Genomic DNA, 17621 nt, shown 5'->3' with positions numbered 1-17621 from the left:
ATGCCCAACAAGAGCTTGACTGAATTTGAGAAATTTGAAGGTAAGGAAATTGAGTGCGTTCTCAAGCATGTCATGTCTTCTACCTGAATGAGAGTTTCACGGGTTCATTGTTTCTGTGTACGTAGTGAGGGCTTTGGCCTCACCCAAAGACAGGCCTGGCTTTCCTCCCCAGCTAACTTCTAAACTCTTGGAATTTCCCAAGGGGTGTGAATGTCTTTGTTATTCCTTGAGACCCAACGGACCACATTTGATCCTTTGAAGAAAGGAATGACTCAGGGTGGGGCCAGCCACACTCTGTAGTTTTAGGAGGGGGACTGAGTAAGGAGCCAATCTTGTGCTTAGAGGTTGGAGGCTTTGGTTCATGTGCTATCTCTTGACCTCTGGGGGATTTTCAGCGCTCTGCCTGGCCAAGGTCCCTACGGAATTGTTTCTGGACACTGAACACGAGCGGTTCGAGTATAGAGTTTGAAAAGGTGCAGCACCAAGAACCTGTTCCAGATTCTTCTCCTAGGGGAGTCAGTGGATGTCCTATGAGATGCTAAAGTAAAAGGAATGGATTCAGTCAAAAAAGAACACAAAATATTAAGCAGGTCGGGTCAAGTTTGCGTCAAGATAATCACAGGAGTCTAAAACACGGAAGAATGAGGAGGAGCAGAAAAACGTCCAAGGGATGGGATATGAGAAAGATTCAGATGGATGCTATTTCTTTGGGTGGCTCGGTCAATTAAGCATCTGACTCCAGCTCAGGTCATGATCTCACAGTTTGTGAGTTTGAGCCCTGCATCCGGCTCTCTGCTGTCAGCACAGAGCCTGCTTGGGATCCTCTGTCCCCCTCTCTCTTTGCCCCCCCCCCCCCACCCCGCGCTCGCTCTCTCTCTCTCAAAAATAAATATTAAAAAAATTTTTTTAATTGGATATTATTTTTTCAATATTTTGTTTAGTGATTCCTCACTAGCATAAAATTTTGTTCACTTCAAATGGTAAAAAGAAAGCGCGCGTGCGCACACACACACACACACACACACTATTGAAGATAACTGCTAACTGAAAAATATGTAAATCTCAGGAACTTGTTGGGAATCAGCCGGAAGGTTCTTCTGCAGAACCCCTTTGCTAAAAGCAGCCTTCTCTCCACAGACCTGCCCAGTACTTGGTCCTGCTATGTTCTCCTCACCTTTACAAAACTTTTTTTTTTTTTTTTTTTTTTTGTTAATGCTTTACTTCCCTGTTATTTTCATTTAAGAAGAAAAAGAATATCTCTTTGGAGAAGAAATGGCCATTTGGATTACATTGTTAATTTCAAAGTACTTTATATGGAGGTTGTTCGACCCAGATACATGTATGTCACAAGAGCTGTGTGGTTGTGGAGCTTTACCTGTTTTCTGTGGACACCTAAGACAGGGACAGCCAGCGCCTGATGGAAGATTGTTTTCCTGCCATCAGAGTTTCAAATCATTCCTATTTGGTGAATTTGAGCACACTTTGTTTTTTTGGTCGCCTTTTAAACAATCGCTATAAATGATGTATGCTGCTACTCAGGCTTTCCTCTTTCATGAGCATATACCATATTTGAAAAAGTCGTGGCCACTATGGTTGACTTATAAGTAATTCTGAATGTTTGGCGGCCATTTCACTGCAGGTTACAACCTGGTCTAAGCCTGGTCTAAGTCCTGGTCTAAGTCTGACTGCTGTTGGAGGATGGATTGCACCCATAAGGGTGTTTTCTCAGAAACAGCAACAAAGCCACCAAGCCAAGCTAGATATTATACGTTCCTCAGACTTTATCTTCCCTGTTTTTTTTTTTTTTTTATAAACACAAGAAGGGGGGGTGGGGCTACTGGAAGGAACCCACCCTACTCAAAGCAGAGGGCACATGCTCACGATTCTGTAGTCTACAGGACTTTTGGGCCATGTCGGTGGCTTCCCTACCGCTCAAAAAATACAGAATATCTTGGCTGCTGTGTATCTGCATGGTGTCCCGTTGCTTCAAGGAGCAGCTCGATCCTGGTTTGGGGTAGCGTTGAGCCACCAGCTCACTGGAGGGAGGCCAAACGCTGCTCCTTCTTCTTCGGTTTACTGCATTATCAATTCCCGTAACGTTCAAATAATCCAAGATGGAGTTGGCAAAGGGTGGGAATGATTAAATAAGTAAGGTGATGATACCAACAGTCGGTTGAGTCCCACCATGGTAGAGGTTAACGAAGAGGCAATGATGGACTTGGGGAAGTAGGTTACGGGGCTTCACCTTCGTTTTTCTCTCGTGTCTTGGCTAGCTTTGCTGAGGCTGGAGCGTGGTTGTTGAAGCGGCTGGGCTGGGAGTTTTCTGACTCTCTCTTGCATCATCCTTCCTTCTCTCCCTGGCTTCTCTTACCCTGACGGTTTCCTTCCCTTCCCCTACTGTCTGCCTGACAAAATGCTTTAAGAGCTATTCACTCTTAAGCCTCTTCTCAAATACCCAGCTGGAGAGGAGCCTTGAAAATACGCTAAGTAAAGGAAACCGGCCCGAAAGATCACATTTTGTAGGGTTCTATTTTTGTGAAATATCAAGGAAAAGGCAAATCTATTGAGACAGAAGGTAAATTAGTGGTCGTTTAGGGATGGGGGAAATTCGGAGTTTCTTTTTTGGGGTGATGAAAGTATTTTAAAATGGATTGTGGTGATGATTACACAACTCCGGCAACATCCCAAAAGCCATTGAATTGTACGCTTGGCATGAAGGCATTGCGTGGTGTTAAATTATATGTAAGCTGTTCTTTAAAAAAAGAAACCCCAGTTAGATGAGAAGGTGGCATTGTGTGATGACTAAGCACATACATTTAAGTGCTGGAGAGATTTGGGGTAAAATCCTCGCCATACCGGGGATTAGCTGTGTGATCCTGGCATGCTACCTCGTGCTTGAAACAGCAGAAAACTGCAGAAAAGAAGATTCTGGCGAGGATTAGTGAGGTCATACATTGGAAGCCCTCAGCGCAGTGTCGGCACATCACAAGACTCGACAAGTAGCTGTTTTTACGTGGTTTCCTTTCCCTGGGAATGTCTTCGCCTTTTTGTGTATTTAGGCCCCGAGAAGGATGACACTGGTTGATATAAACCTCCCCAACTGGATTGTAAGCCTTTTGCAGGCTCAGACTTCCTTCGGTTGCTCATACCTTAGCTTCCGACAGCGCTTCTTAACACCTAGTAGGTGCTAAATATTTATCGGTGGAATTGAGTTGAGTGTGTCTGGCTTCTCTGCTAGATTGGGAGCTCCTGGAGTACCGTGACTTACGATTGTACCTCCAGGCTCTGTCTCAGTGGTGGATACAGATACTAATGCTCTCTCTCCCTCCACCACTGAGATGGGTCTTGTGGATCTGGCATCGAGTTCTTTTTAATCAGCGAACAAATGAAATCTCGAATTCCTCACGACGGATTCTGTCGGTCACTTCCCCAGACTTTTCTCGTGCCTCCCTCTTTCCAGTCTGCCTGGCTGTCAGTGTTCTGATTTTATGGGGGTATTCAGGGGTGAACCTTGTTTAGCCTAAACCGATCCTTCTGTGTCCATCCCTCTTGACCGAGATCGGTTTTGGAAAAGCTAAGTGACGCATTCTGGCTAATAATGAGGTGTGAAGGGGCTCCGGGGAGGACAGGCTAAGCGTGATCCAAGAGCAAAATGTAAAGGTCGTGGGTTTTCAATGAAGCGTTGGCCACTCACGTAACCGACGCTGGATTTCTAAACTCCTTGTTACGTGACAAAATCTACCCCATTTTGTCTCAGGATGGACACTTCTACCTAGGATTTCTGTTGTTCGTCACTGTAAGTTTCCCGATATACTTTTCCATTTGATGTTTTCCGCTTCCCTGTTAAATCCTGGAGGTAGAGCCACTGATGGGAAGAGAGAAGGAATTAGAAACCAGGGGACCGAGGGAACCATGAGGAATCAATAAATAATTAACCAGCTATTATTCTATATTTATGATGTAGACCTCCTACCTCACCTACTATAAACATTTCAGAAGAAGAGATTCATTCATGTGTTCAGAGCCCATCACGGTCTGACTCTTGTGATGGGAAAAAAGCAACTAAAGACAAGGTGGAAAAAGAATGTATTTTTTGCAAGAGTGAAAATGTGTGTATATAGCAGTCACAAGGGTGAAGCATGCATCTGGCCTTTTGTATGTTTTGGCTGCTGCAGCCAACAGTGATGTCAGAGTCGCGAGGGGACACTTTCGGCGGCTCTGTGACCAGGAACACGGGACAGGGCTTCTTTGGTGCGAGAAGCGATTGTCCTCCAGGTACAGGAGGATGAACCAGACCTGGGCGTGAAAGGAAGAGGGACACTTACTCAGGACATCTGGTGTAGCACCTGCCTTCATGGAGGAAGAGAGGGAAGTCTGGCCGAGTCCGGCACTTTCCGCAAAGATTGGCTCCAGAGCAGGAGGCACAGTCCTCTGGACAGTTCTCGCAGCTGCCACTCGTCACCGAGGGCCATGTGCCTTCGGGACACGAGGAGACACAGGCCTGGGCCAACAGATACGTGCCTAGAAGCCCAGGGAAGAAGGCGGATCAGACGGTCATCATGTGTCTGGTCCAACAACACACACGTCCATGAAGTAAGTAATTATTAACTAATTAATTAATTAATTTAAATGTTTGTTTTTGAGAGAGCATGAGCAGGGAGGGGCAGAGAGAGAGACAGGGAGAGAGAATCTCAAGCAGGCTCCATGCTGTCAGCACAGAGCCTGACACGGGGCTCGAACTCACCAACTGTGAGATCACGACCTGAGCCGAAACCAGGAGTTGGACACTTAAGTGACTGAGCCACCCAGGCACCCCATGGCTAATGAACTTTAAAGAGTAATGGAACTTCTAGGGGCCCCTGGGTGGCCGAGTCGGTTAAGCATCCGACTTCGGCTCGGGTCATGATCTCATGGTTTGTGAGTTCGAGTCCCTTGTCAGACTCTGCTGTCAGTGCAGAGCCTGCTTTGGATCCTCTGTTTCCCTCTTTCTCTGCCTTTACCCTGTTGGTGCTCTCTCTCTCTCTCTATCTCAAAAATAAAAAAAAACACTAAACAAAAGGGGGGAGAGTAATGGAACTTCTAGAAATGTCACATACCCAGATACCCTAACAAATTCTGTGGCAAAATCAACAGATAGCGTCATCATGCCTTTGGATCAGAACCTTTTCTTTTCTTTCCTTTTCTCTTTCTTTTTCCTTTGAAAGCCAGCTTTTTTTTTTTTTTTTTTTTAAAGATTTCATTTTTCAGTAATCTCTACACGCAACGTGGCCCTCGAACTTACCACCCCGAGATCAAGAGTTCCATGCTCTACTGACTGAGCCAGCCAGGTGCCTCTGAGAGCAAGTTTTTACAAGAGGTCACTGTTTGGGTCCCTGCATTCCCTGTGATGGGAATAACGAGGAGACTAGATCGAGTCCTGCAAACCTTTTATGTAAAGATGCCGATACCTGTACGTAAGGGACAGCAAAGTGCTCGGCCCCTTCCGCCCCTTGTCACCCTCCACACTGACCTTTTGGACACGAAGTGCACAGGGTTGCAGATTCATTGCAGGTTTCACAAGAAGGATGACATGGCTGGTGTCCTCTCAAAATGTCTGTGTGGGGACAGAAACCGGAAGTCAGTGTCCTATGAACAGGCATTATTCCAGTGTGGGGAGGGGTCTTGCGGGGTAATCTCCGCCTTCCTGCCCGAATAGAATCCCTTCAAGTTTACATTGGCTAAACACTGGTACCCACTCGTTGCCTACATGGTGGGCTTTAATTCATTTATTTTTTCTCTTCCTTCTCCGCTGACAGTTGATTATCAAAACGTGCTTTGCAAATCCACTGACAGAATAACCTTCGACACAAAAGGGATGTGTGCGCTAACAACAGGTTCCTTCCTTCGTCTGTCAGCAATCTGTGGGAGTATTGCTTGTGTGTATGTGCACATAAAGAGTTTTCTGGTTAAAGGTCATCCCTTCTTTCCCCAAGATTCTTGGATGACCGTTCCTCTTCAGTCTAAGAGGATAACTGAGAATTCATCGTGCCTTTCGTGGAGAAACTTTTTTCCTTTTCTCTCTTTCTTTTTTTGTTCTTTGGAACCAGGTCTCATGATCGGGCAATGCTCGGTCTCTGTGATCTTCAGAGTAGTAGCCATTTGTGGGAAGCAAACCTAAATCTGTGTCCTCTCAAATCGTCGTTAAACGTTCACATGATGGAGCCACCGTCGAGCTTTCTGGTTGGTCAGGTGATCAGCAGACCACCCGAGGTCCACCCACCGTTAACCTGGGAAACATTCGAGGTGTTCCCCTCTCCCTTTCCCTCCAAGAGCATTCGCCGGCCAGGCTTTTCCAGGATGTCAGCAAGTCCGCGGGACAATTTCGGCGACCTGCAGAACAGCCTTAGCGACATCACTGAATCGGTGCAGGAGATCTTGACTGAGTCTCAAGCCTGGCTTGGGGATCAGCATGAGTCCCACAGGGGGGAGCAATTAGAAAGAGAAGTTCTGGCTCAGGATGTGTGATACGAATGAGTCTGACCCTCAGTCAGTGATTGTTGGCATCTTCCCATTCCCATCCCTTCCCTCCCTCCCGCCCTCCCTCCCCCGCGTCCTGCTGCTTCTTCTCTTCCCGAGGGTCAGTCTGCCATAGTTGGTTCTGTAGTGACACCTGCCTCCAGAGCCCAGCCGTGCCACTTACGGAGGGTAACCATGGATACGGCAATGAGACTTGAAGAGTCCTACTTTCCATGTCTCTGGAATGAAAAAGCAAATGGTCCTTCCCTTATAGGACTGTTGCAAAGACAGAATGAAACCGTGTGTGTGATATGCACGCAGAGTGGCTCAGTAAACGGTAGTCCCTTCTGCTTCCTTTCTCCCCGTTTCTTCCTTTGTTACCATTCCACCCCGGGTCCCGGCCTTTGGCTCTCTCTCTCTCTCTCTCTTTCTTCTGTTCTGTACCTGGAGTGGCCCTGGGAGGCATTGCGGGCTTCCTATGAAGGAGCTACGGTGGATCAGCCGCTGAGACTTGCTCCGGAGGAAACCAGATTCAGGGGTGGGTAGATAGACATCGGTGCGGATATAGATATAGATGTACGGACAGAAATGATCATCCTGCTGTGCTAAGTGGTAGTTTTTGTCCCAGTTTGGGGAGAGCAATACGCCCTCGTTTTACAGGAGACTGACTGGTATAGTCTCCCTCGGGGGAGCTGCTCAGAGCTCAGTTAGCCTGGTGCAGAGCGAATGCCCATCCTGGGCTTCTCCCGCCGGTGGTCCTCCTGCCCCTCGGCAGGACCGGGGGTTTCCCTGAAGGCCTTTTTTAACCTGCCGGTATCACTTCACCCAAAAGAGAAGGCAGCGCAGATGAGCAACGATTCTGTTGCCGACATCAGTCCTCACGAATCTCCAGGGAAATGCAGATCGTGGAGGAAAGGGAGCCCTTGTGCACCACTGGTGGGAACGGGAATGGGCACAGCCACTGTGGACAACGGTGTGGAGGGGCCTCAGAAGATTAAAAATGGAACCACCATGTGATCCGGCCGTTCTACTTCTGTGTATATACCTGGAGGAAATGAAATCACCGTCTTGAAGAGATACCCGCCTGCCCGCGTTCCCTGCTGCGTCGTTTGCAACGGCCAAGACATGGCAACCACCGAAGTGTCCATCGATGGATGAATGGATAAAGGAGTTGTGGGGTATACATGCAATTAGAAAATTATTCACCCATAGAAGGAAGGAAATCCTGCCATTTGGAACAAATGGATGAATGAACCTTGAGCAGTATGCTAAATGAAATATGTCAGAGAGAGAGAGAGAGAGAGAGACACAAACACTGTATGATCTCACTTATACGTGGAATCTAAAAAGGAGCCAAACTCCTAGAGTAGATTGGTGGTTTCCAGCATCAGGAGCGCAGCTGGGGAGAAGGGGTGAAGGGGACCAAAGGCACAAACTTGTGGTTATAAGATGAATTCGTTCTGGGGATGTCATGTGCGGCACGGTGACTATGGCTAGTCCTGCACCGTGCACGTGAAAGCTGCTAAGAGACTAGGTTTTCACACACACACACACACACACACACACACACACACACAGGAAAGGTAACAATGGAAGTGGTAGATGTATCACCCTCATTGTGGTAATCATTTTGCAGCGCATACGTATATCAAAGCATCACATCATACGTGGTAAGCCTGCATAGGGTTGTATGTCAGTTAGATTTCAATAAAACAGAAAAAAAGATACTTAATGGCCGAGGGCAGTTCTTGAAACATAATAGCGAAAAAAAGCTTTTTCAGACAGCATCGAAACCTTTAATATTATTATGTCTAGATCAGGGGTTGAATTCCCCCCCACCCCCCCCACCCCCACGAGTTGAATTTTTGATTTTATTGTTTTTATACTATTTTTTTAATTTGCGAAGATACGAGTTTTAAAGAACTTTCCCACTGTTTTGTAAGCTAGAATGTATCTATCTACACATACGTATGTATTTATAATTACATCTGTCTCACATTCGGGCAGGTTGTCTGTCATAGGCTTGAATAAATTTCTGTAATGTCAGGAAATGGCCACGAGAGGGTGCTCTGTACACACAGTTAACAGCACTTAACTGTGGGCAACCAAGCGTCCTTCCCAGACACTGCTCTTTTGTATCAAAGGTTAGTGACTTCATCACAAGTAAATTTTGACCTTGATCGTAGTTTTTCTTTTTTTTTTCACTCAAATTCTGGACTGGACAAGACCTCAAAGAAAAAAAAAAATCTCCTTGACCAGGGAAATGCTGTGGTCTGTCCTTGAGAAATGAGTATAGCTAAGCCATGTAAAACAGAAGTTTTATTTGCTTTTTTAATTTTTAAATAAGCAACATTCACAAAGTTAAAAAAAAAAAAAAAAGCAAAGAGAGGCAGAGGGAATCCCAAGCAGACCCCACACTGCCAGCACAGAGCCCAACATGGGGCTCGATCTCGAGAACTGTGAGATCATGACCTGAGCCGAAACCAAAGCTGGGATGCTTAAACGACTGAGCCACCCAGTTGCCCCTCTCTCCACCCTTTTTATGCAAACTATTCACACTGTTTATCACATTTCTTGATAATACTATATTTGGGGGACCATTCTCTATCAGTACATGAAGAACCCCCTCATTCTTGTTTATGCCTCGATAGTATTCCATTGCACGGATGGATCATACTTCATTTTTCCAATTGGTAACCACTGGTGACCATTTAGTTTTTTTCCAGTCCCTGCTATTTCAAATCATACTACCATGACTGGGAAGGCAAAAGGTGCTTTTTTTCTTCAGCCCATTCTTACAGACCTGCAAGGACAGGGGCTTCTCTTGATAGCATCTCCCAGACAGAACCACTCAGCACATCAGGAACACCCTTATGTGTTCCAGAATACTCTACTGCTGAGTTTCCTCCCCGTCTTTGGCCTTTGAGCGCCTGCGTTGTGGTCACCACCTCTTTCTGGTTTTTGTCTTGTGACTTCTGCACCCCCATTTGCTCCTGGTAGCCCAGCGTCTTGGGTTGGTTTCTAAATCACAGAGGCTCCTTGGTTCATTGTGATTGTCGTCTCCTCCCTATTTCCCTGTTACCTCTTTTGATTGGAAACTTCCGCCGTCGTTTCTGTGGCCAGGTCTTCACCAAAGATGGGTTTGCAGTGGGTGCAGGTTCTTTTTTATTTAAAAAAAAAAAAAAGTTTTTTTTTAATATAAAAAAGATAAGAGAAGTCCTGCCTATCATCTCCCCACCCAGAAATGCCTGCAGCATCTACTTGAGCACGTAGATGTCCCGTCTTTACGTTGAACGTGTGAGTATGATTACATATATGTTTGTGTAATCATTTACATCTGTGGATATGATACTGACTCTCCATTTTATATTTAATAGTATAACTTTTATAGGCATTTCTATTAAAATTCTTTGAACACACTATTTTTAAAGGTTTGTGTGTTTGCATGAACCATAAGTCACTTAATTTTTTTCTTTTGTTACATGTTTAGATTACCCCGTCCCTCCCCCCCTCTTTTTTTGGTTCTAAATACAGCTGTCATTGACATCTTTATACACATTATTAGTTAAGTCCGGACTCTGCTTGGCTCTTAGACGTCCCAAGCTGAGCATTATTTGGTACCTTCTTTCTGGGACTGTTTTTCCCAGACCTGTATTACTCTTTAGGTCTCCAAAGTTACGTGCTTTCATGACGTAGGAAGACTGTTTAGATAGTGAACTAGTGTTTCCTGCATTGAGACCAGAATCAGGTTACAGGGTTGAATAGCAGTTTAACTTTTATTGTGTCACAGTACGTCCTGGGAGCTCTATGTGTGTTCTCTCATTTAATTCTTTTTTTTTTTTTTTTTAACGTTTATTTATTTTTGAGACAGAGACAGAGCATGAACGGGGGAGGGTCAGAGAGAGAGGGAGACACAGAATCGGAAACAGGCTCCAGGCTCTGAGCGGTCAGCACAGAGCCTGACGCGGGGCTTGAACTCACGGACCGCGAGATCATGACCTGAGCCGAAGTCGGACGCTCAACCGACTGAGCCACCCAGGCGCCCCTCTCATTTAATTCTTCAAATGAACTTGCCTGAGGTAGTTCCATGTTCTTATTTTATTTCATTTATATGCTTTCCTTTTTTTCTTAAAGTTTACTTATTTTGGGGGGGTGGAGGGCATGGAGAGGAGGAGAGTATGAGTAGGGGAGGGACAGAGAGAGAGAAACCCAAGCAGGCTCCTCACTGTCAGCTAAGAGCCCGACGTGGGGCTGGATCCCATGAACCGAAAGATCATGACCCTCACTTCTAAGTGAGACAACTATATATACCTATAAAGTCCTTCTAAAAGTTAGATTTTCGGGGCATCTTTAAAGTTCTCTACAACTGAGTTACAGGTAGGCGACGTATCTCCACGCTGTTGAGATTTATTTTTTACGTATGGCTCTCAGTGTTTATGACTGACTGTGGGATTCAGGCCTCCTCAGGGCATCGGAATTAAGATCCAAAGACAGGCTAGTGAGAAATTGTTAGGATGTGGTCAAAGATAAAAAGTTAATTCACTGTGTCTGTGCTTTGTAGATTAAACCGTCACCAGAAGATGTAATTAGAGCCTGCTACAAACACGGTTTTAATCGATGATGGAATTAGGTGGGTAGGGGAAATGTGCAGGAATTACTCTTAGGACTTTCCGGCACTCCCAGGGGGAAAACCGCCTAAGAAAATCCGAATGATTTAACAGTAATACAATAAGCTGTTTCCATTCCCAACAATGGTTTCAGGAAACCAACCGAAGCCGTGGCCGGCCACGCCTGAATGTTTGCCCCAGTGGTAGGTCTGTGATGCCTGAGTCACTGGTGAAGCCATCGGCAGCCTATTTAATGTCGGTTCTGCTGCTGCTGTGGTAGGGACCCTGAACTAAGTGGTCTCCACGATACGTCAGTAACTGGGACGGGGGATCTGGTGGCGATCTCCACTTTTGTGCGAGGGATTCTTGGCAGGAAGGACAGAGTTGAGTGGCCGTCTTTGGCCATTACTTAGTCTCGGCTGGGGGATTTGCCAGGCACGGTCCAACGTGTAGGGAGATCTCCATCCTTGGCCTAGGGTAGGAAGCATTCCCACCGGCTGCGTCATGAGCAAAGAATGATGGCCTCCCACCGTGGCCACTCTCGTTGTGAGTGGCCACCTTGTTAAAAGAGTTGTTCCGTGAACCCCGGTTGGATTTTTATTGCACGGGATCTTCTCCAACACGTGCTGGCGTAGAGAGCGCAGGCAGTCGTAGTCTTTGGATGCAAACGCGATCTCACCGTTGCCGCGGAAGTCGTGCGGGTGAAGGCATGGACTGGAGTTCGTCCCGTTTTCCTTTCCCTGCCTGGACCTGAGCTGTGTTTCAAACGGCGACGGCACCTTGCTGATACCACCTAGGCAGCTGTATTCCTTTACGGCCGATCTGTAATTGGCCCCGGATGACTGCAGTCTGCTTTGCATCATCTTAAAGGTGTGGCTAATTAGTGGCTGTTTTCTGGAACCCTCTGCTCTCCGATTACACTCTCAACTTTGTTTTTTTGAGAGTTAGGAGTCAGGGGGAAAGATTGTTGGCATTGGCTCAAGTGCTCCCGGGTCTCGATGGGGCACATTCCCCACTTCCTGTCCACTCCAGTGGGATCTAAACCGTGCCGGGGAAGCGGAGCTACAGCCGCACCTTGCTCGGAAAAGACGCGTCTTTTTTTCCCCTCTGTTAACAGTCTGCCTGTCTTCTTTCCTAGATCCTGGAGAAGGGCAGCCATGCCATTGACTTGACTGCTTTGGTCCAGCCGTGAGAAACATTTTCATCTGCTTCCCCGATCCCTTAGTAGTGCTAACTCCCCAAATGGACTAATGCCTTCCTGTCTTCAAAAACACTCTATTTTTGATAGTAGAAAATGCAGAGGGGTGGGTGTGGTGCTCCGACGGAGGGGAACAGTCCAGGCCTGATTTCTGCTTGCGAAGCGCGTAGTCCGGTTGAAAGGGACATGTAATCATTTGGGGAATCAAGTCTGCTCTGACTCTTGGCTCCCTGGACCTTTTCATCATCTGGATGCCAGATAAAATACAGATGTTCTGAGCTAGAAACACAGCACCAGACTATTTTCCTCTTGGCTCGCGCTGCCTCTTAAATGCCTGAATGCCAGACAAACTCGTTTTCAGCGTTTTTGGTCCAGCTATAATTCACGGAAGATATCCCAATCTGGATTGAATGATTTTCTTCCCAGCTACGTCTCTGAAATTGGCCCGCGTTCTCCGGGGCCTTTGGCTGCTGGGTTTGTGATGATCTCCGGGCTGCTTTTCCTTTAAGTCACATTGGTGACACTGTCGTGGACAGTGGCCATGGATGTCCCTCCTCCAGAACCCAGCAAGAGCCTTTCTCCGGCCCCGGATCGATCCCGCTCCCCAGCCCTTGGAAGACTCATCCTCGGCGGACCTCCCTTCGGCCCCCATGGCTTCTGCACCGAAATGACCTTTTCAACAAATCCTCGCCTTGAAATCAAACGGAGAGCGTCTCTGCATAGAATGTGAGTCAGATTTTTTTTTTTTCCCAGCAGGATGAGGGCTTTGTTTTTTAACCACCACAGACACCGAGAGGTCATCGAAGTTTGCAGCTACCTTGCAAGGAAGCCCGTGGCGGAGGCTCCAGGGTGAGGAGGCCGGTTCCGAGGACGCGGGTAGGAATGAACACACACAGGCCTTCGCTGTTGGATCACAAGCTCCCGCATCTTTCCTCCTGCCCCCATCAAGATGCCCACCTTCCCCATCTGCAACCGGAAGGGGGTGGGGTGGGGGGTGGCTTTGAAAAGGCAAGCTTGAATGATGGTAAGTTCTGATCAAGCGGCCGGAAGGATCAGCTGACCCAGCTTTACCTCCGGTACTTGTGAGAGGTTCTTCCTTGTCCAACTGAAGACGCCCACCCTTACCGGCCGTTGCCCTTTACCGTGACAAGGAGATACACGAACGTGACAGAAGCCACTCTGAAAGCTTTGAGACAGTGGTCGCTGGGCGGTTGCCCTACACGACTCTCTTACGAGCTCCGACGTCCCCTCCGCGGGGATAGAAACCCGGTGGCCACGCCACCCGTGAGCCGCCCTCTGGGTTTCCCTCCAGGACAGATGCCCACCGACCACAGCCTCCTCCCCTCTCCGCCCCCCCCCCCCCGGGAGCATCAGAGCCCGAGGGAGCGGCCCAGACTAGACGCCCACTCCCAGCTTTTGTTCCCTGCCCAGCCTGCATCTCTGGGACATCCCGAAGGTGAGGGTTAAAGAGGGAGGGAGGCAGAGAAGGCGGCCAGACACCTGCTTTCTCTCTCGGGAAGCACATACCATTCCAGAATTCGCCTTCCACCGGAGTCTGGGCGGGACCCACACACGTCCCCTGCCGCAGCTGCAGTCCTTCTCGGCACGTGCGACACTGCTGGTGGCCAAAGCCAGTGCAGGTTTCACAGGCCCGGTGGCAGGGCTCACATTCTCCCGTCTCCGGGTCGCCGTAGAAGCCGGGGCCACAATTGCGCACACACGTGCCACCTACGTGAGAACGCAGAGAGGGGGCCTGAAGGTGGGTCCCTGGCTGGCTTGGCTTGGTGCTCTGTGCGAGGCCAAGTTCCAAACAGGCCGAGGGGCGTCTCGGGAACACTTTTGTTGGAGTTTGTTTGTAAACTTCTTTAAAAAAATTTTTTTAAATGCTTGTTTATTTTTGAAAGAGAGACAGAGACATGGCATGAGCGGAGGAGGGGCAGAGAGAGAGGGAGACCCAGAATCCGAAGCAGGCTCCAGGCTCCGAGCTGTCAGCACAGAGCCCGACGACGCGGGGCTCGAACTCACCAACTGCGAGATTATGACCTGAGCCGAAGTCGGACGCTTAACTGAGCCACCCAGGCGCCCCACCTTTTTCTTTTAAACTTTTGTGTGTTTTTTTTTTTTAGTTTTTTTTAATGCGTATTTATTTTTGAGTTTGTTTTTTTAAGAAACCAAGCTGGCATAAGCTTATTTCAACCAAGGAACGGGTCTTAAATCCAACATTTAAAGTACGCCTTTAGCGGGGAATTTAAATTGGTTATTAGCTCAAGGGGTTAAGAGCCTAGTCAATTCTCAGGGCCCTGAATAAATAAAATAGTGTCCATATAGAACCACTGGAGATCTGGGTGGGCTGTCTGCCCCTCTCTCTCTCTCCCACAAACATTCGAGAGCACTGGACCATTAGTTCTTGGACTGCAAGACTCGTAGTGTATTTCTTTCCTAACCATCCAGAACTGACCAGAGGATCTTGTTTACCTTTTACAGTGCTTAGGAAGAGTCATGGTTCTGGATATTTCAGGTGACTCCTCTCAAGGCCTTTATCTTCGGTGTTCCTGCCCCACCGCCCCCCCCCCCCCCCCGCCCCCGCCCCCTTCACTCTCGTTTCCATCAGCTCGGAGATGTTTGCAATTAATTAGTGAAATAGGAACTCCGCCACAGTAATAGAAGCAGAAAGAAGTAGTCTGGGCTAATGCTTATTCTGAAACCAAATTACAGTCCGTCCCCGGACGAGAGGCGCAAGACTCAGACCGATCAGGCGGGTGCCCTCCTCTCCGGGCGAGGCCCCGGAGCCTTTGTTCTTCCTCTGCACCCTGCCCTTGTCACACTTACCCAGGAGAAAGAAGCCCTCTTCACACGAGTAGCACTCGTGCTGGTCACAGTTGGTGCATTTTGTATCACACGGTTTACATTCAGCTCCTTCGCCGTAGGTCCTCTCGGGACACGTTTTATGACAGTGGTGCTGAAACCTACGGGGAGGAGATGGGGTTTCTTCCGTGAGCTACGTTGGCGTATTTCTCTTCACCACCAGAATTCAATGTCCTCACATATGTACGCTCATCGTGTTTAATAGGTATAGATATGTGGGTTTCAAGGGCAAAAACCTTCTCTTGGTCTATATGCTCAACAAACGAGGTTGATCTGGACCCTAAGGACCCTTCATGAAGGCAGCTGTGAAGAGGCTGGGGCGAAGGAAAGCAGCACCGAGATGTATTTATGGGCTACTGATTATGCATTTACGACTCGTGTATTTATTTATTTTGAATTTTTTTTAACGTTTATGTATTTTTGAGAGAGAGAGAGAGGCAGCGCGCAAGTGGGGGGAGGGACGGAGAAAGAGGGAGACAACAGAATTTGAAGCAGGCTCCAGGCTCCGAGCTGTCAGCATAGAGCCCGATGCGGGGCTCGAACTCACGGACTGCGAGATCATGACCTGAGCCGAAGTCGGCCGCTCAACCGACCGAGCCACCCAGGCGCCCCCAGACATACCACCTTAGATGTACAGATTTCAATTGGAGAACTTTGGGAGTGGTTGTAATCTGCGTTCCATTGAACTTGGTGGTCTGTGTCTCGTGCTACCCAGAGGATGATTAAGAACTAATAAAGTAACTGGCTTCATGCTGGACTTTCTGACTTCTGTCAAGGACAAGGTCTCCAGGCAGACGTTTGGAAAGAGCTCAGTGTAGAGTTCAAGTGACTTACCAAAATGTCTGCCACGAGATTAGTAAGGGTGAAGTGTCTTAGCTGTTATGTATTTATATTGTTATGCCTAGTATCTGTTCTCGTGCTACAGTAGAATTTTGTATTTCAGACGCCACTGAATTACAGGGTCATCGGAAGGGGGAGCAGAATCAAGCTGGCCTTTGCCCGTTGATGAATTTCACAGCATTGACAAGATACCAGAGGAAAGCTTTGCATCTCTTCGTTAATAACGTCAATCATACAGGGTGTCACTCATTATATCCAGTTCCGAACCATTCTAAAGGGTTAGAAACGTGTGTTTCTTGAAAGAAACACCTCACGTTTCGCTCTCAGTGATACGGGGCGTTTTCTTGTGGTGTATTTGTTTCTCAAAGGAGGTTACGAAACCTTCTCGTTGTTGGCCAGCAGTGAGCTGGAGCGCCTGGCAGGGCTGGCCCCGAGGATGACCAGAATGCTGTCAGGTGACAGAGGAGGTCAAGGCGGGTGCTCCCGTGTCAACACGAGGAAGGGTGCAGTTAAGCCGGAGGGATGCAGAGAAAAGGAACAAAGAAGAACAAAGTGGGAACGCCCGCTTCTGCGCGGCCACTATCTGAGAGTCTAAGTTCTCCTTCTTTGGTTCTTCAAGGAACATTCTGGGCTCCCAACCATGTGACCTCACCAAGGAGTGCTTGCATCTCTGCTGTTCCTCTCTGCCTGAGGCGGTGTGTGGCGGGCCATGTGCTGGGTAAAGGCCAACTGTGAATATGCTGACAGATTGCTTTCTGCTCATTTACTGTCATCAGTTTAGGTAATGACAAGGCGGACTGATTATTTTTGCCGGGTTTCAGCTTGTCGGGTTCCCCTTTCCCTCCCAAGCGCCGCACCCCTTCTCTTCTCACCCAGTACCACACCTCGGGCCTCTCGAATGTGATGGAGGCAAAAGGCAGCGTGGTGACGGGAGGAACCAGCCCACTAAAGTCGAGGTGACCCAAACCCGGACCCCCCCCCCCCCCCCACTGGCTCGTGGGGCCACATGAGGGAACCGAGAGCCTCTCGAGATTCAGTTTTCTCTTCTGGAGAATAATGTCCATCCCGTGTCCCTGGCAACATTCACGGAAAGGTGAAGAGACGAACTGGGTGGGAATTTCTCACAAACCCCCCCGCTAGTTCTTAGCATGACAGGAAGGAACCAGGCATCTTATACATCATCCAGGCCTTCCTTTTCTTCTCCTCTGCCTTCTTAGCTTTTCTTCCAAGACAGGCACCCGTGTGCCCTGGGAGGCAGACTAGAATAGGAATGGAAGGTGACGTTGAGACAGGCCATCTTTGATTTGTAGGTTTGAATTGGAGAACTTTGGGAGTGGTTGTTAATCTGTGTTGCATTTAATCTGGTGGTCTGGTGTCTCTCGTTACCCAGAAAATGGCTAAGAGCTACCCACGTACCTGGCTTCCTCCTGGCCTTTCTGACTCTCGTTAAGCACAAGGTCTCCGTGCAGACACTTGGGAATGGCTTGCTTGGGGGTCAGGTCTATGATTAAGGTTTGTCCGTGAACAGCAAGGCCTGAATCCTGGTAACCCATGGCAAGATTCCTAGACACCAGTGTCAGGTTGGGTGACTCCCAGGACCAAGAAAAAGAGGGCCT

The 17621-nt window shown here is 48.1% G+C and overlaps 1 protein-coding gene across 2 annotated transcripts in view; it reads right to left on the bottom strand.

Moving 5' to 3' along the window:
- Window positions 1–17621, bottom strand: part of PCSK5 (proprotein convertase subtilisin/kexin type 5) — a 444612-nt gene that overhangs the window by 31937 nt on the left and 395054 nt on the right. Inside the window, exons 26-30 of one of the 2 annotated variants that reach the window (XM_053907817.1) lie at window positions 15130–15266; window positions 13828–14028; window positions 9578–9655; window positions 5510–5593; window positions 4326–4521 (exon numbers count right to left, since the gene is read on the bottom strand). In XM_053907817.1, coding sequence (XP_053763792.1) covers window positions 4326–4521; window positions 5510–5593; window positions 9578–9655; window positions 13828–14028; window positions 15130–15266 — 696 coding nt within the window. The remainder of the gene's footprint in view (window positions 1–4325; window positions 4522–5509; window positions 5594–9577; window positions 9656–13827; window positions 14029–15129; window positions 15267–17621) is intronic. The other variant, XM_019463577.2, reaches the window with a different exon arrangement.

The sequence above is a fragment of the Panthera pardus genome, unplaced genomic scaffold (assembly GCF_024362965.1).
Source record: "Panthera pardus isolate Hobbes unplaced genomic scaffold, ASM2436296v1 HiC_scaffold_20, whole genome shotgun sequence".
In the NCBI taxonomy this organism is placed as follows: domain Eukaryota; kingdom Metazoa; phylum Chordata; class Mammalia; order Carnivora; family Felidae; genus Panthera; species Panthera pardus.
This window is presented reverse-complemented; position numbering and strand designations above follow the sequence as displayed.